The sequence below is a fragment of the Amblyomma maculatum genome, chromosome 3, assembly GCF_055883805.1.
Source record: "Amblyomma maculatum isolate TAMU_Amacu chromosome 3, ASM5588380v1, whole genome shotgun sequence".
Lineage (NCBI taxonomy): Eukaryota > Metazoa > Arthropoda > Arachnida > Ixodida > Ixodidae > Amblyomma > Amblyomma maculatum.
In genome coordinates this window covers 83,040,418-83,068,302 of record NC_139346.1, presented here as the reverse complement: position 1 = coordinate 83,068,302, position 27,885 = coordinate 83,040,418, and the positions used below count along the sequence as shown (strand labels likewise).

General features: G+C 47.0%; 1 protein-coding gene across 1 annotated transcript in view; it reads left to right on the top strand.

Moving 5' to 3' along the window:
- The window catches only part of Chc (clathrin heavy chain), a 49,887-nt gene extending 25,778 nt beyond the window's left edge, over positions 1-24,109 (top strand). The window contains exons 6-14 of the mRNA XM_084597685.1: positions 3,054-3,191; positions 3,305-3,397; positions 3,642-3,713; positions 4,374-5,222; positions 9,881-10,333; positions 11,452-12,393; positions 16,467-17,102; positions 19,421-19,496; positions 22,635-24,109. Of these exons, the coding sequence (XP_084453811.1) occupies positions 3,054-3,191; positions 3,305-3,397; positions 3,642-3,713; positions 4,374-5,222; positions 9,881-10,333; positions 11,452-12,393; positions 16,467-17,102; positions 19,421-19,496; positions 22,635-22,744 (3,369 nt within the window). The 3' untranslated portion in view covers positions 22,745-24,109. The remainder of the gene's footprint in view (positions 1-3,053; positions 3,192-3,304; positions 3,398-3,641; positions 3,714-4,373; positions 5,223-9,880; positions 10,334-11,451; positions 12,394-16,466; positions 17,103-19,420; positions 19,497-22,634) is intronic.
- Positions 24,110-27,885: the final 3,776 nt, after the last annotated feature.

The following is a 27,885-nucleotide window of genomic DNA, read 5'->3' as shown; positions in this document are numbered from 1 at the left end:
CTTCGTTCTATCGCGTTTTTCCCCTCTCCCGAACACCAGGGCTGCGTTGGTTCCCTCTCGTTCCTTCACACACATGACTTGCAAACGTCACGTGCTAGCATGGCAGCGATCACCGCAGATGCGTGCGCTTTTGGGGAAAGGGCGCGGAGCTGCCCTAGACCAGCCGTCGCCGAGCTGTCCTCATTCCCTCCGCGTGTGGCTTGAAAACGTCACGCGGCAAGCGGCCGAGGGGATGGATCATCTTTGGGGGAGGCGCACCGTCCAATGCGTGGTGCGGAGTTCGATATATCAAACGACCGGTGAAATTTAATTCGATATAAGACGCAGCTTTCCTATACTTTTACATGTCATTTTCAAGGGGATATTTCGCGAATTCGATATAGCCAAAATTCGAAATATCCGGGTTCGATATATCAGTGTTCAACTGTAGTCACTCTTGCATTTAAAAAATGCGCAATTTCTATGCCATAGATAGCACTGAAGATTTGTGGTTTTGAGGCAATAAATATTGCTGCGCTTTACAATCGGGGGCGTGTTAAAATCTTGCAAATATGGTATTCATATGTAATTCGGAGGCACAAATTGACCTTTGAGAATGTGCCTTTGCTTAGGTTGTCTATGTATGTGGCTGCAGTGCCTGAAGGATTTAAGGGTGCATTCTGGGTCTCATTGGTTTGGGAAATCCCTGAGAGAATCTCTTGAATCATGACTGCATATTTAGTTAAACATTTATTTGAACGCAGTTCAGTGAAGTTCAGTGGGATGAAATGCTTGATGTAACATATTACATTGGCTTCACAACTTAATGTCAACAGAACCGTAATATCTTTAATCTCATAATAGCAACATATATTTGATTGCACTTTCAACGTAATGAAATTTTATGTACAATTTTTATGTAAACGATGTAAAAAAAAGCACACGGCTCGAAGGGTTGAGCAGGGCGCTCACCGAAGTGCACACCAGAGTGCGCGTTTCAAAGTGGGCACCACTCAGCTAACAGGTGTGGAGTGCATGGCAGATAAAAGTGCAGTGATGGAGGAGCTGTACGGCCAGCTGCGCCATCAGTTTGTACGGGTGAGGTAAGGCATCACGAGCATCTGTCAATCCACCAGACCAGCTGAGTTCTCCAGAGAAGTTGCTCTCACAATCTTGCCAAAACAGTGCTGCACCTGTGCCCAACAGAAGCAGCTCTGAGATTAGATTGAGATTAGTTTATCTAATATGTGAAAATCTGTAAAACAGAAAAGGTTAGCGAATTCATCCATCTGATAACACCACAAAGATGCTATGTACAGTACAACATAGTTGATAGATTTCTTTAAAAAATGTGGGGAAAAACGTATTCTGGAAAATGCATGAACCAAACTGCCTGATTTTGAAAAAAAAATTTAACTGCTGAGATACAAAAGCACTTAGAAATGATTTTCTTTGCGTAATTGTAGATTAACATGTGTAGACATTCAGTATGCATAGCTTTATTTTTTATTTTTTTGCTCTTGCGAAATTTGGTGCGTATTTGCATAGTCCTAAGTGCTGAAGAGATTTAGTAACAAATCCGGTTTACAAAGGCAATGACGAGCTGGGATCTCTTTCTTGGTTACTTCCGGATGTTTTGCCCCCCTTGCAAAAGTGGCATGTGGAGAAGCCATTGCGATGTTGCTCAGTTTCTGCTCGTGCTGTGTCCCCTAGAACCGGTCCGCTCGTATGCAAGTGTATAGTTGTAGTTATTGAATGGTTCATTCCTCTGCCCCAAGGCACTGCAAAGAAGCCACCGCGTTTCTCCTCATGGAGTCGTGTTTCCGCGGTAATGGGCACCTGATATGCTGGCTCGTTGGCTTTCTTTGATGCTTCGCTCCTTTGGACCTAGGCAGTGTAGGAAAGTAACTGTGGCAGGTGGGTGCCACTGGTCATTTCATGTCGTGAGTTCTCGTTAGCACACGTCTGGTTGACTGCAGAGCTTATTATACGACCACAATTTGTCGAAATTTTGAACGTAGTAACCAGGAAATTGTGTTAACCGGTACAAACAGAAGTGCAACTCTGGGAGATGTTTTACTGCCCACGATTTTGGCCATATTAAAGGGGAAGCCATATGAACCGGGCTTGCGAGGTTCTACTGCACATACCCAGACCTGCGTGCTCCATACCTGCGAGCCCTCCAGAATCGCACAGGAGATTCCAGGCTTTTGACAGAACTTTTTGATTGCATGGCCACTGCCCTATGCGTCTGCCTGCACCTATCTGTGCTGGAATTTTTTTTTTTTTTTTCAAAACCAGTCTCACAGGATCTGCAGCTGCATCATAATCGCAAGCATCACAATCAGCAGCTGCACTTGCACCATCTGCATCGTTGGTTAGCTAAGCAGCCGGTCAGAGCCAAATGAAGCCATACCTAAAGTAGCTGTAGCTGATTGCATTTTGTTTTCTTCTTTAGCTGCTTCTGCATATTTTAGGGTTAGCTAGCATACTGGTGGTGCAGTGTGTCGAATTATACTCTTCGATTTCCATGCTTCGGGATGTTGAGAGAACGCAAACATTCTATATAACGTGCAGATGCAACTCTCTCCCAATGGCAAAGGATGATTTGACAGTGAAACTAGAACTTAGTTCTACTTATCAGTGTGCTACACAAACCTCCCACATTTGCCGCTGGTGAAGGGCCACCAGCCTGGATCATGCTTTGAGCTAAACCACTCCAAAACATTTTTGAAGCCAGCGAATTATACCATAAGGTTCCGGCAGCCTCCCCTTCATATTTTTTAAATAAGATGGGGTTTTTAAGAGTGGCTTTCAAAGTTAGCCAGCTGGTGTTTGTTGTAGGGGTGCTTTATGTGGCTGGAAGCATGGCTGAACGTGCATCCCACGTCATGCATGTCAAAGCGTGAGGTGTACAGTTTTTCCAAAACCTTTGCATCAGTGTGAGGATTGGATTGTGGACTTTGATGCTAACCCACTGGCATTCATGTGCCCACTGTGTGTGCCAGAAGCCTGCAAGTGTTGCCTGTGCATGAGGGGTGTTGGGCTGAGAGTACCCTTTGCTATGTATGCAGATTGTGGACGTGTTCATGGAGTCCAACCTGGTTCAGCAGTGTACAGCATTCTTACTTGACGCCCTGAAGAACAACCGACCCTCGGAGAGCAACCTCCAGACGAGGCTGCTCGAGATGAACCTCATGACGGCACCGCAGGCAAGTGTGGTTTCAGTGGTTACTGGTAATCTCACTAGTGTTTGCTTGGCCTATATCAAAGAAGCAAGGCGGCGGAAGATGTGCGCTTACCCTGTCTCTTTCTCCGGATGCAGGTGGCGGATGCCATCCTGGGCAACCAGATGTTCACCCACTACGACCGTGCCCACATTGCCCAGCTGTGCGAAAAGGCTGGCCTCCTCCAGAGGGTGAGTCCTTGGCCCACTTCACAACACTAGGCTTGACAGTGGGTGGGGTCTGTCGTGTTTTAATTGGTCTCTCCTGGAGATGCTGCTAAGTGACCAAGCTGCAATATTTATTTGAGGTGGCATGGGCACTCCATTGATGGAAAGTATGGGACATGCATTTTGGGCTAATGCCCATGTTGGGGGTTCATACTTCCTTTGTGCGAGGCATCCTCTCACTGCGACTGCACCTGTTCTTTCCCCCTAGGCCCTGGAGCATTACACTGACCTGTACGACATCAAGCGGGCCATTGTCCACACTCACCTGCTGAATGCTGAGGTGAGCCCCCTGTTTAGTTTCCCTTGTACTTCTACCATATACGAGGTTCGTCCCTGCTAAGGGTTAGAGACCTCTGCATTCTTCCAAATTGGAAGCAAATGGATGCTTTTAGGATTTATGTCAAGTACTGGTTAGTGTGTTCTTCTGTTTCGCCTACTTGAATGATTAGTCGGCATCAACTGTTTTTGGCTAATGCTAGGTTGTGAATAGGAAAGTCGTCAATTGCCACAAATAATCAAGACCAAAGTGGTTTCTGCAAGGTGGCTTTGGTGTAATGTAGATGTTGTAACCAGTCAAAATAAATCTCAATGATGTAATTTTTTTGAAGCGCTGCTTCCAGTCCAAATAAAGAAAATGTTCCTTCCACTTATCGAATATCTGCAGGAAATGAAAAATGCTACCTCCTTGCACATTTGCAATTAAAATAACTAATTCATTCCTAGCATTTAGTTACTGCGCACATGGATTCCAGACAGTGCACACTGTGGTACTAAATAAGCAAAATTTCTTTTCCTGCTGTTTAGAACAATTTAGCACAAAGGAAATTTACTGTGTCATGAATGATGCACCATGTGGTAAGGGTAGTTAGAAGCATTCAGCTTCTACGCTGGTGAAAAGTGCAGCTGTCGGGCTGACCTTGATCTTTTTCCGTCCTTGCAGTGGCTGGTGAACTATTTTGGCTCGTTGTCGGTGGAGGACTCGCTGGAGTGCCTGCGGGCCATGCTGACGCACAACCTGCGGCAGAACCTGCAGATCAGCGTGCAGGTGGCCACCAAGTACCACGAGCAGCTGACGACGGCCGCGCTCATCGACCTGTTTGAGTCTTTCAAGAGCTACGAGGGTCTCTTTTACTTCCTCGGCTCCATCGTCAACTTCAGCCAGGACCCCGAGGTGCACTTCAAGTACATCCAGGCTGCCTGCAAGACGGGCCAGATCAAGGAGGTGGAGCGCATCTGCCGCGAGAGCAATTGCTACAACCCCGAGCGGGTCAAGAACTTCCTCAAGGAGGCCAAGCTTACGGACCAGCTCCCGCTGATCATTGTCTGCGACCGCTTCGACTTTGTGCACGACCTTGTGCTCTACCTGTACCGCAACTCGCTGCAGAAGTACATTGAGATCTACGTGCAGAAAGTGAACCCGTCTCGGCTGCCCGTCGTCGTGGGCGGCCTGCTGGACGTCGACTGTGCCGAGGAGGTGATCAAGAACCTGATCCTGGTGGTGCGCGGCCAGTTCTCGACGGACGAGCTGGTCGCCGAGGTGGAGAAGCGCAACCGGCTGAAGCTGCTCCTGCCCTGGCTCGAAGGGCGGCTGCACGAGGGCTGCCAGGAGCCGGCCACCCACAATGCCCTGGCCAAGATCTACATCGACTCGAACAACAACCCCGAGCGCTTCCTGCGCGAGAACCCCTTCTACGAGAGCACCGTTGTAGGACGCTACTGCGAGAAGCGCGACCCCCACCTGGCCTGCATCGCCTACGAGCGGGGCCAGTGTGACCGCGAGCTGGTCCAGGTGAAGCACACTTTCTCTCTGCCCTTTTTAAATATTCTGTGATCACTTCAGCACTATTTTGTACTCCAAGGAGAATGAGTTTATCTGAATTTTGCAGTTATAACCAATTTCAGCAATACCCTGCTTTTTATATGTGCAGAGCTGCAACAAAAACAAATTTTAGGTCAGTCTTTAGGGTATGTGACAGCGCTAACAACTTCCGCCTGCAGTTTGTCTTGCAAATCTTCATTCACGTATGTGTACTTTGCTACTCGCAAATCCCTTAATCTGTACTCTATCTTGCTTGTACACGTTACTGTACATTGGTAGGCAGCAAAATTGCATCTAAGACCATCTGATAGATATTAAGCCCTGTCGCAGTCGGGCAATATGAGCATGCCTCTGTGGTCTAGGCATGTCTGACTCTGGATCCGTGTGTCCTAGAGGGTTCGATTCCCACATGAAAGAAGCGTCCAGAGTTAGCAGCTCCTGCCATACCATGCAGTCTAGTAACTTCTTGCAACCAGCGTGTATTGAATGAATGAGACAGACATGTTCGTTGATACAGGATGGAAACTCGTGCTGTGCACTAACCGGAAGTGCCAGAGCACGTTACCGCACTGGCTTGCAGGAGGTGTACAGTTTTAGCGATCACCAATTCACATTAAAGCGCGAACCAGTGAATATCCCGCCCATGTTGCCTGCCATCTACCGCCTACTCGACCGTTCTCTATGGGAGCTTCAAGCAAAAATCTGGCAGCAGGGAAAATGCAGGATCCGGGACTGTGACGCATGGTTTTATTTACATATGGTGCTGATGGTTTCTTGAGTGGCGGCTGAAGGATGATCATGCATTGGCAGAGTAGTCAATGGCAATAGCACTGAAAGAGCCATGGGACAGTGACTTAATTGTTAAAGGCATTGATCTCTGCTTGAAGTTGCCCTCTGTTGTGCTTTGTGTTTCACATTGCTCCCATGCAGCCAAGTGTTTATCAGAGGTTTTCAGGCTAGCAGCACTCTTAAAAGGCATTCATTGTCCCTCCCTGCGTGGTGGAAGAGCACTTCAGAAAGATGTTGTCAAGTAGGGATGGCACCAAAAGTGCAAGTCTGCTACTAGGAACATGATTGCCATAAAGCAAGGCTGTTTTGCAAAATATTGTGCAAACAAAAGCGTTTGCACAAATATAGTTGAACCTGGATACTATAACGAACCTCTATGTAATGAGTTCCTGAATTCAACTAAGTTTTTAAATTCCGCAATGCCACACCCGTTGAAACCAATGTATTTTCGACCTCTACGTAACGTAGGCGTTGCAGTGGTCAACCTTGATGTAACGAACGTTCGAAGCTGATCAGTCATTATTTTTCAAGCTTTTACTGAACATTTGCCCGAAGAAATACATTAATTTAAGGAATATTAAGGAAAAGAAGCCAGTAGCTATGTGAACGCCTGTAATTGCAGAAATCAAGCAAAATTGGCGATGATGATAGTATTACCTTCTAGCGCCGCTCCGTGGCTAACACAGCAGCCTCCTCAGGCGTTGGTAGTGTAATGCAACACCGGGTGGCATTAGTGGCTGCAGTTGATTTCTTGTTGGTACTGCATGTGCGTGTAGCACATGCAATTTTCGCGCACGTTGTGCATTCACCATCTTGTCTGTTCTGCGTCTTGTGCATGTCTCGTGTGTTTGCGGATTTGCGGTGTTGGTTTGCTCGACAGGTTTCGGAAGTGCTAGGCCAGCCTTTCTGCCCGTATTCGTGGGGCTCCGCTTGTATCTGCGGCGTCAGTTCGTCGTGGTGAGTTCAATGGCCAGAAAACGAAAAGTTTTGTCATTTCAAGACAAACTTGCCATTTTAAATGTGGTCTCTGCGGGCGAGAAGGACGTCGCTGTTCGTTTCAACATCCCAGCGAGCACCCTGTCAACAATTTTGAGTGCGGAAGAGATTAGAAGTGCAGTGGAGTCTGCAACAAAGGCTAAGAAAAGATTGAAACTGTCAACATATGATGATGTGGACAAGGCAGTGTTCACCACATGGTTTTCGGACATGCGAGCCAGGAATGTACCCGACCCATAAGCGGAGCGATATTACAACAGAAGGCTAAGGATTTTGCGTGAATCTTGGGCCATGATGACTTCAAAGCAAGCAACGGGTGGCTACAAGGTTTCAAGAGCAGACACAATGTCATCGGAAAAGTAATCTGCGGCAAATCTGCTTCTGCAGACAGCGATGTTGCTGCTTCGTGGGTGGCTGACATTCTTCCTGGAATACTGAGTCACTTCGAATGGGCTGAAATCTATGTCGACGAGACTGCTCTTTTTTATCAGATGCTTCCGGGCCGCACGCTAGCACTTAAAGGAGATGACTGCCGCGGTGGAAAGCAGAGCAAACTCCGCGTAACAGTTCTACTGTGCACCAACCTCGAGGGCACTGACAAGCGAGTCCTGCTGGTTGTTTGAAAAAGTGCCCATCCCAGGTGCTTTAAGGGGACGAAGCGTATGCCTGTGAAATACATGGTGAATACTAAAGCGTGGATGACTCGGGCAATATTTTCTGAATGGCTGAAAGACTTCAACCAGGATGTCAAGTGGCAAGGCCGTCAAGTTTTCCTACTTCTGGGCAATTGTGCTGCGCACCATGTTGAAGGCCTGTAGCTGTCTCTCATCGAACTGCACTACTTCCTAGCTAATTGCACATCACTAATACAGCCGCTGGACAAAGGAATAAACACTTTTAAGGGGAGATGTGGGTCTTAGAACGGTCGTAAATGGAAAAAAAAAATCGATTTTGAGAAAAAACACTTATTTTCTAAAGGTTTAACCTTTCGAGCACCTGCACTCTAATTAATGCTGAAGTCAGTCAGGAAATGTGATAAAATCAGTTATCAAAACATAACTGCAGTCGCGAAATGCCCCGTGAGAAGAAAAAAAATTTGTTTGAAATTCCCGTGCGCGCTGCGGCCGGCCGATCGCCGCCATCTTGGGCTTGGTTTGAAGCTGTTTTCTTTGTGCGCAATTTGCGCTATCTCAAAATGGCATCGCTTAAGTAGTATGGCTTCGAGCGCCGGTTTTCCGAAGGCTGTTTATGGTTTCTGACAGCGAATGACTAGCCTTACGGAACTTTTTCATTACGTTCTTGTGGTACAATTTTATAAAGTAAGTCTTACACCGTTGCATTCAGGAAGAACTGAACTGTGGAGCTATGCTATTTTTATGTTGCTAGGTTGAACTTATCAAATTTGGGGGAGAGTGATGTCGGCTAATTATATTTAAAAATTATGGTCATCGGCATAATTGGACATTTTTATATGGTAACGCACCTCAGTGATAATATAAATAGCATAGCTCCACATGGCAGGTCTTTGGCTACAGCTACATTTTAATCAGAGCCAAATAATATTGAAGGAAAGTGTCTCAATCACCCGTAACAAATGATTTAATTGGTCATCAGTTATGTTTCCATAGTATGAGAACTAATTGAGATATAGTAAAACAAATTATATTTTTGAAAACAGCAGGAAAAAATGCATACACACTAATGTCATTGTGATATCTCTAATAATAAAAAAATTTGTTTTAAGACCAGTGTTTCCCCTTAAATGCTGTTACCGGCGCCGACTGATACAGAAGCTTCTTAACATCCGTCTGGAACAGAAGCTGAAGATCGATATTTAATAGTCAGTTGAAATGCTTGCTGCCTCCTGGCAAGAAGTCAGGGCAGAAGTTATTAAGAAATGCTTTATGAAGGCAGGGGTTACAAAAAATGCACAGGCTGGTGCCGACGACGATGAAGAAGAGACTTCAGCTTCATCCGATGTGGCCGAAGTGTGGAATGAGCTACGCAGCAAAGGTGGTGTCCCAGACTACGTCGACCTGAGCGACGTTTTGTTTGCCGACAACGCTGCTGTAGCTACGGAAGAAATGAATGATGAGGCACTTGCCGAAAGCGTGCAGAATCCTGATGTCTGTGATGATGGTTCCTGTGAGCCAGATCCGTGTGACGTGCTCACCGCGAAGGTGATGAACGCAATCGATGTACTGCGCCGTTTCATCGGCTTGCTCGACAATGAAGGAGCATTTACATGATTTAGCTTCATTGGAGTGCCGTGTCGTGCCTTCGCTCACGCGGAAACAAGTAGATTATGCAGTTTATTTACTGTAAAATAAATGCCTGAAGGGTGAGTTCACCTTCACTGATATCTGAAGCCTTTCGGTTTCGTTTCTGCATCATTCGTGCAAGCCTTCATACAAAACCTGCATGTAACGAAAAATTGCGAACTTTTATCAACTTCGTTATATCCAGGTTCAACTGTAGTAAATTCTTTTTGGGCTACTTAGCAGTGCCATTTCAAGGTAGATTGCAGCAGGTATTCTAATCCTATGTCTTGTTGATCATTTTCTAACTAGTCCAGTAGAATATTGAAAAGCCATGTGTCCTGAGCTGCACAAGGTTTTTTTTAACAAGAGAATGCCAAATTTAACTTGCAGAGAGTTGCTTGTTCTGCAACTGCAGATTTTTTACGGAGTAGCCTAATGAGGGGACATCAGATTTTATTTTTGAGAAAAGTCAGCAGCACAGGCAATGCCAACAGTGTAGAGGGTTGCAGTTGAGTAATGTCTGGGAGCACTTGTCATAATGAATACTTTTTCAGACTGTGACCTTGGTGTTTGTGCGTGCAGGTGTGCAATGAAAACTCGCTGTTCAAGAGCGAGGCGCGCTATCTGGTGCGCCGCCGGGACCCCGACCTCTGGGCTGAAGTTCTGGCCGAGAGCAACCCCTTCCGGCGGCCCCTGATTGACCAGGTGGTTCAGACCGCCCTTTCGGAGACCCAGGATCCGGAGGACATTTCGGTTACAGTCAAGGCCTTCATGACAGCAGACCTGCCCAATGAGCTCATTGAGCTGTTGGAGAAGATCGTGCTGGAGAACTCGGTCTTTTCTGACCATCGCAACCTTCAGAACCTGCTCATCCTGACGGCCATCAAGGCAGACCGCTCGCGCGTCATGGAGTACATCAACCGCCTGGACAACTATGATGCCCCCGACATAGCAAACATCGCTATCGGGAGTGAGCTGTATGAAGAGGCCTTTGCCATCTTCCGAAAGTTTGATGTCAACACGTCAGCCATTCAGGTATGCCTGGCTAGGCTTTGACAGTAGTGTGCATGTTAGTGCTAATTGATGTAAAGCTGGGCAGCACGACCAGTTATGGATGGTTTGCTAGTGTTGCTGCAAAAGCATATGCAAGAGTAGTTTTTCAGTTGCAACTCATCATAATGCTTGTTTAGAGTGTGTAGTTTCTGCCACTTTTAGACACGATGACTTGGCAGGCTTTATGGCCTTCGGAGCACTGTCTCAATGTGAATGTTCCTATATTCAGATTTCATAAGGCCTTGTGCTGCATTCTGTAGACTAGGTTTATCAAGAGTAAGAATGGTAGGTTTAAAGGGACAGGACACTGATCAAAATATGTCATGAGACTGTAGTGAAAATGAAAACACCTTGCCTCGTGTATACAGATTGAACACTACAGCATGCAAGAAAGGAGGATTTGTCATTTTAATTTCACCCCGAAAATATCGTAAAATCATGGGAAGCGCCCTCTTGTGATAAAGCGCGGTCATTTTTGCTGTAGTACCCCACATGGCCGTATCTTTGGAAAATAGCACTATCTAATTACTTGCAGTCTTTTTATTTTGTTTCGGAACTTCTGGTCATGTTTTATATTTCTATATTTTGCCTCTCTGGTGCACCTATTAATACCACCCTTTCGCATTGCCTTATGTCCTTTTGGTATTAACCACTAGATGGCGCCACCATGTTTTTGAACTCCTGGATGAAGCAGTGATTAAAACTTTTGTCGACAGAGTGCACATTCTTATGCTTTAGATGTTGCGACTGAAATGGATGCTACTCGACATTACAAATGCACTTACTGTCTAGCTAAATCGCTTCTGTCGATGCCCAGTCGTTGGTGTTGCTGCTCATGGTTTCCACCATAGGTCTACATAAAAATGATGCCATGAACTGACAGAAAAATTCCCTTAAGATTTTTCTGCAGTGTTTCTAACAAAACAACTGTGGAATAGACTACTTGAGACTGGAATATTTCCATTGTGCCCTTCCATTCCATTGTGTTCTGTTTAAGCCACAGATGAGTTCTGTTCCAGTTCTAGTTGTCTTGAGGGCTGTTTTGAGATCTTTCCTAGGCAAGCAATCTGGTTAACGTCATCGTGCCGTCTCTGGTGCAGGTGCTGATCGAACACATCCAGAACCTTGACCGGGCATACGAGTTTGCTGAGCGATGCAATGAGCCTGGCGTCTGGAGCCAGCTGGCACGCGCTCAGCTGAGCCAGGGCCTGGTCAAGGAGGCCATCGACTCGTTTATCAAGGCAGGCGACCACACGGCCTACCTGGACGTGGTGCAGACGGCCCACAAGACAGGGTCGTGGGAGGACCTGGTGCGGTACCTGCAGATGGCGCGCAAGAAGGGGCGCGAGTCATACGTCGAGTCTGAGCTGATCTACGCATACGCCAAGACCAACCGTCTGGCGGATCTGGAAGAGTTTGTGTCGGGCCCCAACCACGCGGACGTGCAGCGCATCGGTGACCGTTGCTTTGAGGACGGCCTGTACGAGCCAGCCAAGCTCCTGTACAACAACGTGTCCAACTTTGCTCGCCTGGCCATCACCTTGGTGCACCTGAAGGAGTTCCAGGGTGCTGTGGACTCGGCGCGCAAGGCCAACTCGACGCGCACCTGGAAGGAGGTGTGCTTTGCCTGCGTGGACAGTGAGGAGTTTCGGCTGGCTCAGATGTGTGGCCTGCACATTGTGGTGCACGCCGACGAGCTGGAGGACCTGATCAACTACTACCAGGACCGGGGCTACTTTGAAGAACTCATTGCCCTGCTGGAGGCGGCCCTGGGCCTGGAGCGGGCCCACATGGGCATGTTCACTGAGTTGGCCATTCTGTACTCAAAGTACAAGCCGGGCAAGATGCGCGAGCATCTCGAGCTCTTCTGGTCGCGCGTCAACATCCCCAAGGTGCTGCGGGCCGCCGAGCAGGCTCACCTGTGGGCCGAGCTGGTCTTCCTCTATGACAAGTACGAGGAGTTTGACAATGCGGTCGTCACCATGATGCAGCACCCGACAGAGGCGTGGCGAGAGGCCCACTTCAAGGAGATCATCACCAAGGCCAGTGGTTGCTTCCTCTTCTTCAGGGACTGTTGTGTGAACCGGTTGTTTCCTGCAAAGGCTGGTTTCGGGTCTGTTGCACCGCTGAATAATTAGATCGCATTGAGAGCCTCTCCGAGAATATGTTTAATTGGAGCATATGTCGCCTCCAGTTTAATCTGTTCAGCACAAGGAGATGCTGCTTGACTGTGTGCCTTAACACCTTCCTGTCCGCGGGAAAAGGGTTGGTTTGTGGGTGGTGTCATTAATATTCTTTTTTCTTTAACAAAACTTGCTTGGTACAGTAATGTCTAGTATCAAATTGTAGATGAGGAATTCCTCTTCACAATGGTATTAGGACAATCAGCATGTTTATTGAACAAGTGAAGAAAAAAAGAACGCCTTCCTGTCCGCGGGAAAAGGGTTGGTTTGTGGGTGGTGTCATTAATATTCTTTTTTCTTTAACAAAACTTGCTTGGTACAGTAATGTCTAGTATCAAATTGTAGATGAGGAATTCCTCTTCACAATGGTATTAGGACAATCAGCATGTTTATTGAACAAGTGAAGAAAAAAAGAACGCCAATAAATTGTAGTTAAAAAACAACACACAAAAGCATTAGTTTTTTGACACACATAAAACAAAAAAATTTCAAAACATATGTTTTACAGCAGGGACCAATAAAACATTGCAGCAAACAGTATTTGCTGAATTAGGAAAGAAAACAGTAGTCGAGGTCGACCCCTGGTTAGCCTCTAGCGGAAAACACTACTACTGCCCAAAAGATGTTGTCACCCTGCAGATAACAGTTGAGACCTTCAAAACAGTGATTTCTTCAGATAGCGTGCAGCAAAAGCTGAACATTTTGGGGAGCGAACACGAAACTTGTCGAGGCATGGTTGTCGATGGTCCGGGTTGGTTTAACGTAGTTTCGCTGTCAGTGCTAAAGTCTGAAGAGCTGAATTTGTCTTCTGAGTCGTCACTGCTGCTGTTCGCATCCACAAACGAGTTCTCCGATGCGTCAACTTCCGCGGAACCGCGCCTTTTCCGTGCAGCAGGAGCACGCGACGTCGACACGATGATGTAAACAAGGAGTGCCGATCACCTGACTCTGGAGACCATCTAGACGGGCGCTGTTTGGTGGAAAAATTACATCAAAAGCAAAACTGAAAGTGTCTATTTCCCATCGAATGATGCCACTTGTCAAGGAGCGTTTTTAATGCGGGAAAATTTGAATCTTGAATCTTGAAACTATCAATGGGAATAGGCGCAGGCAGGAAAGTGTTAATGGCATTTTCATTGCTCTAATTCTGAACTTGTAGGGTCTAATACAGCCTTATTAAAGGCTGTTCACGCTCCTTGTTATCATACGAGGAAGTTACATTGGCTAAATGTCATTTGATTCATTGCTGGCAGGCTGAACTTATAAAAAGTGGGCTGTGCTTCTGACGCAGCAGCCACTTTTGTTGCTTTGGGAGATGGGGTTGCTGCAACACGTCCATTTATTGCGACGCCTGTTCCTAGGACATTTTAGTACTGGAGAATGTTGTTGCATTCGGCTTGGTCTGCTTAGCATGAGGTTGTGATGAGTCCTCCTGACCACTGAAGATGCTACCACGTTCTTCGTCCTTTTATTAACCAAAGACCATACTTTGTGTGCCAAACTTGGGAGTTGCTTCAAATTGTTGCATAACCGTGAGGACATGCTTTTTAGAGATCTGGTAGTGATTCTCCACCGGCACCAAATTTAGAGGCTTCATGGCTGCTCTTGAATGCAGAGGTGTGCAAAAAATTTGTTTTGAAGAGAACTCAAAGTAAATGGCAAATTGTCTCGAATAATTTCAAAGCAAATAATTTTAACACCTTTTTAAATCGAGAAAAACCAAACTGCGTAGTTATTTTCAAATGCTACATTTTATTGGTCCTGTGTAAATGGTGGTTTTCTGGTTCGAAACAAATCCGAAGGGGAAAGTAGTTTTGTTGCTGTAATTTCAAAGCGAATATCTCTACCTTCTGGCGCATGTCAGAATGTATTGACACAATAAATTTTTAAAACTGCGTTCACCCGACACACAAGGTCGTTACTCCAGAAAAGGGAGTCTGTATTGAAGCTCTGTCACGCTCACCGAGGCTGTTCTAACCTTTTGCAAAAATGTTCGTTGGAAATGGGAGGGGAGGTGATGCGAGTGCACACTCGAGCAGCATCTCACGGTGGTGGGGTGGGTGTAGTGTACAGCTGTGGGCGGCAGAAAGTGTCCGTCCGCAGAGGGTGTCACGCTGTCCCTGTCGAAGAATGATGTGATTTATGAGTAAAGGAATTTTTTTGAGGTAGAGTGAAAAAATGTCTCCATGTGCAAAATTTAATTGATGTGGAATTACTTGATTATAGCCATAAAAGTAAATTCGACATCGAAATTTTGCAAAAAATGTACAAAAATGTTGCAAAGCTTAAATGTCAGGACTCTTCATTCTGTTACGTCGAATACAGTCAGTGAAAAGTAAGAGGAAAAAATTAGTAAGGAAAACCGTGAGAGTAAGGACAAAGGAAAACCGTGAGAAAAAAGTAAAAGGAAAAACAAAACATAGGAAAAAAAATGAGTAAAATTTCAAATTAGTGATGTGGTTGCAGGGAAGGGTTTAGCTTACTGCATATAATGGAGATCTAAGTGCCTGCAACAAATTTTTGTTGAAGCCATGGCCACCTTGCCATTGTGTCTAAACTGCTGGAGAGGTGGGAGTACGCATGATTATTTTACTAACCAGGAATAGAAGTTGTTGGTGCAAATGGTCATGAAGTTGCAGTCATGCAATTCATTGCTCTTAGACTGGCCTTGTTCCCACATGCAGGTAGTGGTTACCCTTTTTTCGTTTACCGTATCTACTCTCATAACGCTCGTGTTTTTTTTTTTGTGTGGGGAAAATTGATGCCAAGTTGGGAGGTCAATAATTACGCGGGAAAAATTTTCGAGCGAATGTTTAGGAGCGCTAAAAGCAAATTTAAATAGATGTGAATCGGGATTCTTAGGCCAGCTATTGTAAATATAACCAAAACATTACTTTCAAGCAGAACTTACCCTTGTTGTAAAAGTGCAGGGTCACCAAAAGCACAAATCGCTAAAGCACTTTATTTGCAGCACGCAGCCTCATCACTACCCGCATTTCATGGTATAATGCTCACAGCAGTCCATACAGTTCTACTCTTGATCAGACTTCACCAAAGACCGTGTCGACACTGCAATCGCTGTCTCCAGAGTGTACTACGCAGAACTCGTTGACGCCAAAGTGCCTGTTGGCAGCGCGGTTGCTATGCTGTAGCCAGTATTAGAAAGCTTTCAGCTTGAAAGCAGCTGTGCAACTTGCATACCGCCCCATCGCAATGCAGCACCAAGAACACGGTAGACGGTGGAACAAAGCAAAGAACAGAGACGGAACAAAGGAACACTGACGAGATGCGGGGACACCTACGAGCATCATAGAAGTACAAAAAAAAAACGAGCATAACCTATGATGATGATGATGATCTACCCAAGCACGCTATCTTCGCCTTGTAGCACGTGCACACGAGGCCAGCTAGGCTCAGTAGCGCTCCAAAGATGGCTCTTGCTACTACTAGCAGACGACTCTCGCGGTGGAAATATTGGTGGTGCGATGATTATGTGAGGAAAAGCAAAATTACAATTTTTGACGCCCAATGTTGGGGGTGCGAGCATTATGCGGGTAAATACGGTACAGATTTGACTACAGCAGTCCGCATTTTGGCCGAAAGGCCATATTGCAAACACTCCATATTTGGCTCGCTAAAGGTATGTCATGTTGGGTGATTATTCGCTGCTTTGGCATTCGAATAGTGCCCCTTTTTTCTTTTTCTTTGCTAGGTAATCTGGATTGAAGAGCCTTTACAGTCTCTGGCTGGGATCATATTGTATCTGTTTGGAGAGGAATAGTTATTGTTAGGAGCACGGTATAAAAGTGAAATTGTGATCTAGCACAGGGGCTGGAAGTAGTATAGACGTGAGTGCTTTGAGACTTTCCTCCCCAGCTTGTGTCGAGCAACTCCCCTGTAGGAGAATGCTGATCCTCTTGTTTCCTGTGCAGGTGGCCAACATTGAGCTGTACTACCGGGCAGTGCAATTCTACCTAGACCACAAGCCCATGCTGCTGAATGACCTGCTGCTGGTGCTGGCACCACGCATGGACCACACACGGGCTGTGGGCCATTTCACGCGGGTGGGCCACTTGCCCCTGGTCAAGCCGTACCTGCGCTCGGTGCAAAGCCTCAACAACAAGGCGGTTAACGAGGCTCTCAACGGCTTACTCATCGAGGAAGAGGACTTCCAGGGGCTCCGCACATCCATCGACGCCTTCGACAACTTCGACAATATTGCCCTGGCTCAGCGGCTGGAGCGGCACGACCTGGTAGAGTTCCGCCGCCTGGCGGCCTACCTCTACAAGGGCAACAACCGCTGGAAGCAGTCGGTGGAGCTGTGCAAGAAGGACCGTCTCTTCCGGGATGCCATGGAGTATGCGGCAGAATCCAAGCATGCGGAGACGGCCGAGGAGCTCCTGGGCTGGTTTCTGGACGAGAAGAACTACGAGTGCTTTGGTGCCTGCCTCTTCCAGTGCTATGACTTGCTCCACCCGGACGTCATCCTCGAACTGGCCTGGAAGCACAGCATCATGGACTTTGCCATGCCCTACTTTGTGCAGGTCATGCGCGAGTACATCACCAAGGTGCGTGTGGGTGGTCTGCAATTGTGATCTTGTGTGGCACACGCATGGCCAGATGCAGATGCGTTGTGAAACAAAGCTGATGTGTGAAACCAGTGTAGAACGTGCCATATGTGCTATCTTTCCCAAGTTTTCACGGAGACTCCCAAATTTTAATTGCAATCCCCTATCATGTGGTACGAAACTGGGTTTTGCCAGAAGTTGTTGGGTTTTGCAAGACGCATGCAGTTAGTCACTAAAGCTCCACTGTAATCAGTTCTGTGCTTGTGGACCACTTTGGTACTGTGCTGCACCCAAAGCTAGGTTTATCCATTCCAGTTTTCCTCGAGTTGGTGTGATCATTTTGGACAGTTCCCGCCAGCCATTGTGAAACGGTCCATATCTAATTTCTCGCAGTGTGATCCAGTGCTTTTAATGCATTTTCTCGGTCGGAAGTTTGCTGGACCTGCGCTAAATCACTAAGGGCTCATCACGTGAACGGAAGGTGCACGATCGGGGTTTCACTGCTGTGGTGAGGGAGGCGTGCAAGTCAACTTCACAGGTCCGCTCCCTGGAGAGTGTGAAAACTGAAAGAAAAAAATGCATAAGGGTGATGCAGGCGCGGTTCAGTACCACGATGCACCTACTGCACCTACAGAGTCACCATGGAGTCTTCACCGCAGCCGTCTCTTCATGAAGTTAAACCCTATACAGTCGAACCCGGTTATATCAAACCCGGATATATCGAATTTTGGTTATATCGAACTCGCGCAATATCCCCTTGAAAATCCCATGTAAAAGTATAGGAAAACCGCGTCATATATCGAACTCAATTTCGCCGGTCTTTCAATATATCCAACTCTGCACCACGCACTGGAAAGTGTGCCTTCCGCAAAGACGATCGCATCACCCTTGGCCGTTTGCCGCGTGGCGTTTTCAAGCCACGCGCGGAAGGAATGAGAGGGGACAGTTCTGGACAGCGCCGCGTCCATTCCCCAAAGGCGCGCACATCTGCAGTTATCGTTTGCCGCGCACCAACACATGACGTTTGCAAGCCATGTGTGTGGGTGTGCCCATTCTTCTGCCGAGCTCTCTCCTTCAGCACGAGCTACGCATGCGCCAAGCCAGCTCAGCTGGTTTTCAGACAGACGTGGGGCGCTTTCTCCAGCGTGTGTCGCAAACCCTCTGCGCGCGGCGGCTGTAGTTATGGCGCCTGCGGACATTAAGAAGCGGCAGCTCTGTTTTTTTTTTTTTTTCTTGCAAGAGTCATTCTTTATCGTTCTGCTGTCCGCGCAACGTAGCATTAGATATGGCGGCTGCGGACGTTAAGAAGCGGCAGGCTGTTTTTTTTTTTTTTTTGGCGGGAGCCATTTATCTTTGCATGTATGAATCAACGGAAGCACGCCGTCAGCTGCTGCGATCATGACTCCCGCCCCAAGCGCGGCGTGGTAAATCGAACCAGGCTTGCGCAATCAAGCAATCATGGGCACTCTGCCAAGTTGGCTCCCTGCCACCGGAGGAGCTATAAAAAGATAAACGTGCCCTGATGTTAACGCTGCGCAACATCTTGGCACGCTGCCAAGAAATGAGCTGTGGATGCGACGACCGAAACGGAGTGACGCGCGCCATCGACATGCAACGAAAACGCTCGCGATTTTCTGCCGCAGCGACACAGAAACCTTGTTTTGAGCTGCCGCGGTGGCTCAAGCGGCCAGCGGGACGCAGTTCCATTAAGTTGGAAATTTTTCGCTCTGTCGCTGCCGCTCGTCGCTGAGATCGCTCAATCGCTTGCATGTGAGTGAGCTGGCCTTAACGCATTTTTATTTTTTTTTCAAATTCTCTGGTGCAAAAGTGGAGAGTGGGTTCATTATGCGAGTGGGTTGATTATGCGGCAAGTACGGTATCGTTTTTTCACATCGTAAGTGCCGTCACAAGCAAATTTCTGTATATCGAATTATCAATATATCGAACGTTTTCGCAATCCCCTTAGAGTTAGATATATCCGGGTTCGACTGTATAACACATTCTATTCTGAGCGCAGTGTGATAACATGATGCAACAGCAATTGGCATTTCAGATTGCTGTAATGAATTGCTCGTCCATATTTTTAGTTCTGATCAATTTGCAAGGCTGTGTAAATGTATTTCAAACCACTTTATGTTCCTCAATGACTGGGAGGGTCCACATGGCATTGCTGTTTCAGGTAGCTTAATAGTTGCTGACTTAATCACCTGTAGGACCCGGGGTGGCATTTATCTTGCCCGAATCTTTGTGCAGCGTGTGCCTGTCGTAGTGTACGTGCAGCAGATGAAAGGTGTTCGATTTCTCCTTTCTCGGTACAGGTTGACAAATTAGAAGAGAATGAAAACCAGAGGCTGGAAGAATCTGCACAGAATGAACAGAAGCCCCTTGTCTATGGTGAGTTGGCCATGTTTTTTTGCATGCAATTTCGGTTTACTTCATTAGCAGGTGAGGTCTGGTATTCTTGGTTGGTCCGCAGCAGGCTGCAGCTATGTTAAGTATTTAGTTCAGACTCTTTGGCGCCATAGTCAACATTGCTGGATTCACTTTTGTTTCAAGCCTGCGGGTGCTTACCATGCAGGTTCGTAGTGTTGCGACTGGGCTTTCGTTCACCCACAGATTTTTGGACTCCAGTCGTACTTGCGCTCTATTTTGGACTTTGCTTAGAAACTGTGATGCATCCTATAGAAACTTGTACTGTAAAAGAAAAATTGGGGTTGACGAGAATGTGGGTCTCCAATTTTCAAGAATGAAGAGTTCTTGAATAGCAGAAGTACTGATGAAAGAGATGTCCTTACCTTGAAGAAAATGACTTACCCGGCTGCGCAGTGGTGAGGTTATTTTCATTTCCATTTAAGCACTGCTCGGATGTGCAATGGATGCCAGATGGCTACAATGCGTGTGAGCTTTACTCGGTCATCATAGACACGGCACTGCGCAAGCTTCTAGTGTAGTCCATCCCCATTGTCATTCACTCTTGTCAAGCCGATAAGGAGGGAACAAAAGGCATAGCCAAATCCACATCCATAGTTATAGTCTGCTTATTCCACACCATTGGTTTTGCATTGTTCATCCAGCGGTTGTTGGGCCTTTTGTCTGGTGCTGTTTAAACTCCCAGTCAACCCAGTGTGCACTGTTGGCGTGCTTTGTTTTGGCACAAAGAGTGTGACTCGGCGGCAGTATTTCACAGCAAAAAGAAGATAACGGCTATAGCCACTGCCAAAAAAACCTGCAATAGAGCTGCAGCAAAATATGAAGTCGAGTTGTGCATTTGCGACTGGAGGAAGAAAAATGAGCATATAAATAACTGGGACAGGAGAGCATTTCGTGGTCCGAAGACTGGCTTGTTACCTTCCACCTCGAGACACAGCTTACCAAGTTCAGTGAGGAGCAGAGGAGTCGTGGCCACGCTGTTTTGACAGAGGTGGCTCAAATGGAAGCCCTGAAGCTGGCCCGGAAAATGAACGTTCCACACTAGTTTCATGCAAGCCGTGGATGGCTTCAGCGATGTGACGGCAAACAACGTTCTAGCGGCTTCCTGATGCTTACGTGGAAAAATTGTTGAGCTTTCAATGATATGTCATGAGACTTTAGAAGGAGCACAGTTACGGTATAAATGCAAGTAAGGGCCCCACCCCATACTTCCCAAAGTAAATATTTAAAAAAATTGTTTTAAGGACCACACCCAAACATTCCACGACCCTTGCGGGAATAGCCTTCAAAATGTACGAGTGCAGGAGTTTCCAGATGCCGCCCAAGGATGACGCCCGAAGTCACAGGTCATCATCATCATATTTTCCCTCCGCTGAGAGCTTCCACAATTCATATCTGCATCAGTATCCGTATCGCCAGCCCCGCCCACCCTGGCTTTGTTTTGTAACTGTCAAAAGCACATGAGTAGTGGTAGTGTGGTTGGTGGGGCCGTAGTTGCGACTGTTGTGTGCTCTCTGCTTTATTTTTCGTGAATGCCATCGAGGATTGCCATTCTAGCATGATGGGCAAGTGGCAGGCTTTAAACTGAATGTAGTGGAGTTTGCCATCGTTTAGACGTGACTGAAGACGACTTTTGGGGTGAACGTGACCAGAGCACAGCACCAGCTCTGAGTAGGAAGACTGCGCGTGACGATTGAACGGTAAATAAAGACTGCACATTCACTGATTGGTTGTTTTTACTGTGAAATAATTTTTTCGTATGTCGCATGTATGGGCTGCATTCTGAAGATTGGCTCTCTGATCTGGAAAAAAAAAGCGTGCCCCTTACACGCGTTTTTATGCTATTTGCGGTCTCTGGTGGGAAATGCTGATCAGACCGCAGTGTAGTTTTCAGATGCTGATGGACATGACTGAAAAAAAAAAAATGGGTTCCAAATCTGTCTTCGTGCTGACCTGCGGAAACTCCAAGCTGCGCTGCACAGTAATGTTATGCGCTTTGGCTGACGGGACGAAACTGCGCCTGTATGTAATATTCAAGTGCAAGACTTGACCTAGCACACCGCTGCCCCTAGGAATCGTGCATGCGGAAGAAAATTCCTGGATGAACAGTGGCCTAGTTGATGACTGGATCAGAGTAATCTGGGAATGAAGACCAGGTGCTTTGCTGACACGCGGTGGATGCTCGTGCTGGATTCCTTCAGAGGCCGCTGCACTGATGCGGTGAAGGTTCGCCTGGCTGAGACAAGTACCGACGTAGTCTTGCATGACGTCCATGCTACAGCCACTGGACTTGTGCCTGAACAAGCCATTCAAGGCACATGTGAAGCAGCCGTATGCCCATTGGATGGCCAACGGCCTTCATGTAAAGGCCCTCAGACAGATGGGGCGAGTGTGAAGGCCCAATATTCCACTGACCTGCCAGTGGATCGTGGACGCGTGGAAAGATACCGGCCGACTTGGTGCGTAAGAGGTTCAAAAGAATGTGCCACCGGTAACAGCTTGGATGTTTCCAAGGACGACTGTCTTTGAGAGTGGCGATGAAGCTTCGTCGGATAGTAGCAGAGAGAGCGGCAACGATTGAGAATTGGATAACCAGTGACATTGTGGCGGTTGTTTGAATAAATGTTTTGATAATGAAATGATCAGACTGTACAGTTGTATCTTCCTAGTGCTATTCTTTTAATTTTTTTCCCCAGATAAATGTGAGGCGTATACGCGAGGACGCAGAGTTCAGTTTGGGTGCGAGCTATATGCTGGAGCGGATTATACGAGAATACAGTATAGCAGTTATGTTTGGCGACGTCTCGCCGAGGCGGCTGATTAGTTAGAGCTGGGAAGGGACACTGTTCGATCCCAGGTGTGGCAACTGTTTTGATGGAGATGAAGTGCAATGTGCCTCTGTGTGCGGGAAGGTTAAAGACGATAGCTGGTTAAAATTACTTGCCTCCCCTTCGGTGTCCTTCGTAGCCCGAGTTGCTTCATAACACTGAACCCCATAAGCATCAAACCAAGCCATGGATAATCTCTATGACCATACCCAGTGCTGGGGGCTTTTTTCAAAGCCAGCTTGATGCTTATGCTGCTCTTGTTTCCTGCTTGCAGCCCCTGAGCCCCAGCTAATGCTGACAGCGCCACCGGGCATGCTGGGTGCACCCGGTTACGCGCCCCCCTATGGCGCACCCATGCCGGGATACCAAGGCTACAGCATGTAGGCGAACACCACACCGACCGCCCAGTGGGTGGCTGAACAGACTGCAAGTGACTCGACGCATCCCGCCCCCTTGTTTGGCCTGGCCTCTTCTGTAAACCCTTTTTCTTGAGCTCTGTGGTCGCAGAAAGGCTGCTTTGCCAGGCCGCGCCCCGTGCTTAACGCTCTTAATTTTTTTTCTTCCTCATTTATGGCTCCGTCAAGTGCAGTAGAAGCAACATTCCTCCCCGCTCGTTTTCACTGTTTCCCAGCCTGCTGGTTCCGGGCGCGCTATGTGTCTTGTGTGTGACTATTGTGTAACACATACTGAGTGTGCACGCATGTTAGCGTCTTGTTGCAAGAGTATCCCGCTCCTCCTTTCTTCGAGAGGCCAAGTGTTTGTAGCCGAGTGGTCAGAGATATTTTTTTTGCTTTTGTGCAGCTGAGCATCTAGCCACTCAGATTGTACTATGCCCTTACCTTATCCACTGTATGCTTGTGCGTATGTGTCCCCCCTCCTTGTCATTGTTGCGTGCCTGGGAAGAGTTGAGTTTGCGAGTGGGGCTGGTTGTACAGTATACATTTGGAGTGCTTTATCTCGTCTTTTAAATTTTCCAAGCCCACAGCACTTTTTTTTTTGCCATTATTCCAATAGCGTCGAGTGGCTGGAAGACAGGACCAGTGTTGCTATATAATAGTGGTGATCAAAAGGGGGCACACACACACACCGTTCACTCTCGTGATGTCGAAGCCGCGAAGGACTCTGCCTAGAGAAACAATCGTGGGGCAGGCCTGAGAACATGCAACTGGGTGGGGGGCAAGCCCCGTTCTGTGCATGTTTTGTGACAAGCTTTCTTTTTTTTCTTTGTCTAACAAAATTGAGTGCTCTATTTATGTACGTGCTGGCCTCTCTGGCTTCTCCTGTGGACTCGTTGGCTTGCAGCAAGCAGTGGCACTTGGTGCCAGGCATTCTGGGCTAATGAGCCTGTGACACAATATGCTTGCACAGCTACTCCCACGTGCTGGGGGAAAATTGCCTGTCTTGCAGAGGAGGAAAGGAGAGGTTTGCTGCCATTGTTGTGTGGGGAGGGAAAGGGAGTTGCAGACTCCTGTCCCTCAAGGTTGCAGGGACAGCATCATGGTGAAGACGTGTGTGCATCGTTTTTTTTTCTGTGTGCCCATTGTTTTCATTTTCTTCTTTTCATCTGAAAGTAAGAAAAGAATGAGATGCTGTGTGCCCTGCCTCTTTTTTTTCTGCCTCACCTTGGAATGAGAGACTTGTTATATATACATTATACATATTATATATATATAGGAGAAGTTTAAAAAAAAAAGAAATGTATGTAGTTTCTGAAGGAGAAATAAAATTGCGTCCTCACATGCTCCATGACCCTTTGGTCTTGTCTTTGTTTAGTGTTGAGACTTTCGACTAGAGATTAGTATTGAGTTTTCCTACTGCTATATCTAACTTCATAAGCTACGGTGTTGTACTGTACTGCAGTCCAGCTGTTAGGGCTTTGGTACCTTGATTACTGATTGCTTTATAAGAATATTTGCATAAGTAACAAATAGTAGTAAAAAGATGTGATTCAGTATTATTGCTATCAGATACTTGTTTGTTTTCTAGCTACATGATTTTTGCAAAGGGAGGCCTATTTGTATTAGATTTAGTTTGGAAAAGGTTCTGGTTTTAAGGCCTTACTTTTCTCGCTGAATTCTGATTGGAGAGGAAAATTATTGTGCACTGTTCGACATTTGTGCATAAATTCCTGGCAGGCCGGACTAACCTGCAGCCCCCCTTTCGTGGTGTGTTGTAGGGACGTGCAGCTTTGAGAGGTTAGTCTTGTATGCACCTTCCTCTGCTTGGGGTAGCTGGTGCAACATGGCGGGTTTGTTTGCTAGAAGCTGAGAAGGCCCATTGTCTCGTGAGTTGCATAGGGCATGGGATTACCGGTTGCCGTTGGCCAAATAGCCATTCAACTCTGTTAATGTTCACGCTTGCAAGGGTAACCTGCAGATTACTTTCCCGAATTGGTCTCTTTTGGAATGATACTTGTCAACCTTGACTGTGCACCAGCAACCTGAAACTGGACTGCTCACTTCTGCACCTCTGATTGGTTAGTGGTTTGTGACCAGCAGTCTCGCAGCTAGGAAATTAGCAGCACGTGACTGGCCTGCGGCTGTTGCTTTTCGACCAATGTGACTATTTGCAACAATCTCTTTTCAGCCAAAATGAGTCACAAGTGTGAACGGGCCTTAAATGCATCGTATGGAAATTGTGGCAGCCTTTCTATGTATGCTTGGCTTGGCCTGTTGAACATACTTTTGTTTTCAGGCTAAAGCCTTTCTCGCCCATGGTGGTTACCTCTCTGCGAGATGTGTTCTCGAAATTCAAGACACAATAGGTTCAGACGTCAGCCAAATTTCCCCAGTAAGGTTCTGATGAAAGAAATGAAATAAGGTAGAGGAATAGGAGGAAAGGCTTGTCATTAAGCTCTCGAGTGAAGCTAAGTGTAATCCTGTAATTATTTTCCCGCTTGTGAAATCGCGCTGTTGAAGTTTGCACTTTGTTCTTTTTCTGAATATTTTAAAGCGTGGGCAGTATTCATGATTGATTTTAGCAATAGAAGCCTGTGTTACCAGATGCTCAGCTCAAAAGTCGATATTTTTGTCTGGTCACTTGCTTGTGCATTTAAGGAAGCACCTGGTTCCATGCACTGATTTAAATTGGAGGGTTTAGAATACCCATTATCTCAATGTGTGCATTGGCAGCTTGAAGCAAAGCGGGGGGAGAAATCTGGCTCCACATTTACAGCTGGGTGGCTGGCGAGAGGAATACCGCAAGTGGTGGACCAGGTATGCCGCATGGTCCACCGTGTTTTCAACAGGCGCGGTGGGTTAGGATGCAAGGACGCGTTGCAGCTGGCGAACGGCTTTGTAGCCTGTCGAATCTTGTCTTCGACTCCCTGTCTCCACCTGCGGAAACAGGAGGATGCCCTTGGTCAAGCTCCACAAAGTCATGAAACGAGCCCTGCAGTTCTCGGTCTCTACCTCTACCAGCCGCATCATGACGCTGGGTGTGGTGAACACGGGAGCTTTGGGAGGCCCACCTCACCAACCAGTGCACGCGTCTGATGCAGGATTGGGTCGCTGCCTTCTAGGCCGACTTAAAATCCAATTCACAAAGATGTTTCATTTCCAATGTGTGACCTCTCCATATCCAAGGAGGACCTTAATGGCCGGCGCCTGGCGCGGGCGGAAGCCTTGGACCGCCATTATGGAAGCAAACCAGGAGACTTCTTTGTGGATGCCTCCGGCCCGAATCCTAGGGGGTGTTACACGGCCGCGGTCATCCATGAGGACTGCCTTACGTTCAAGACCCAGTCACCAACTCGCGCAGAAGAGGTTGCCGTCGCCCTCGCAACCTCCGACTCCTCCAAACACGGAGGTGGAAAGTTTTTTTACCTTCATGCCTCCAAATACATAATTATCGATTCGCGAAGGGCTTTTTGGAATGTCTAGCAGGGATGGACTACCCTAGCTTACCGTGCTAACCTAGACTCGGATCCCGCGTACCGATCTAGGTTTCCACGGGCATGAGGCAGTCGACGCCGCCGCCTAAGCGCTCTCCAGGGCATTTCTCACGAGGCCTGACGCGGATCAGGCCTCCACACGAGGTGGGAGGTATCCTAGTCAAGTAAAATTAATTGCTGGGCTAGTTGGAGCATTACTCATAAAAGGAAAGATTCACAGTGCTAACAAATAGACACACAAAAAGACACACAGGACAGGTGCTGACTCCAATTCTTTTTCGAAATTTTAACACCAAATCGAAACTTCTTCAAAAAACATGCTCCCACATTGTCGCCAACATAAGTATGCAAGTTTAGACCTTCCTATCTAAACAAAATTCAAAAGACCTCACCTCACAGGGAAGGCCTAAACTTACATACTTATGTTGGCGACGATGTGGGAGCATTTGTCTTCTGAAAAAAAGTTTATATGTGGTGTTGTTTCAAAAAAGAAGTTGAAGCCAGCGCCTGTCCTGTGTCTTTTTGTGTCTTGCTAGCGCTGTGAATCTTTCCTTTTATGGGCATCCCATCTAGTGATTGTAAGGATATGTGACCACATATTAAATGTTTTCACCACCACCTCCGCGGTCTCATTGTCACTCGCCAGTCAGTCGGGGGAGGGGGCAGTGGAAGATACGTCACTAGTGTCGCACGGGGAGCGGCGGACTGCAACGATGTGTCATCCATGCGCACACGCACATATAGTGCTCTAGAAGATTGGGCAGTGTGACGACCGGCGCCGGAGAGCGGGCCGCTTTTGCGATGACAGGAACCGACTTCCGCGAGAGGGCGCGACCTGCAACAGGGGTGCCACGTTCGGCGCTCGGCGCGTAGCCGCTGCGGGGACAGCGGAGGTACAGATAAGCGGCGCGGTACTGTTTGGAGCTATTTTCCAACGCTACGCCATTGGTGCAGTATTTAATAAAGAGGCTACTTGTTCCAGGGGCTTAAACTGATCCATGCAATTCCTTTACATCTCTGTGGAGATGCCTTGCACGCTTTGGTATTCCTTCAGAGCTGCGTGCGATGTTTGAATCGCTATTTGAAACTCTTTCAACGTTTTTTTATTCCTGCGGACAGCCACAAATCGTCAGATGAGATATTTGTACGCATTGTTTCCAACGAAGCGTGGACTTTTGTATTCGTTCTTCCCGTAAGGAGCGGTATTATACGCGGAGGAAAACAGTATACGTGAGAATCAATGTTTAATTGAGCTTTATGAGGGCCTTTGCGAATCTTTTACGAACACCTGCTTATATTTTGCAGCTTGCGCTTATCAATATATGACTGAACAATTATCTTAAATCATCAGCAATCTGTAATTTATCTCCTTAATTGGTGTTCTTTCTGCACCTTAATCACCGCTTACACAAATTACAGTGCGCGAGCAAAATATATTTATTCTTAACCATATGAATTGAAGCATTGCACTGGGTACCGGCGAAAATAAACGAACATATACGCCACTCAAGGATTTATTTTTTGTTAGCGATTAACAAATATATATGTCACGGACAATTGTTTACGTGCCGCTCACGAAAGGGTGAAACAGTTGTACAGATAAAAAAAAAAAAAAGTCAAGTACAGCTAGGGC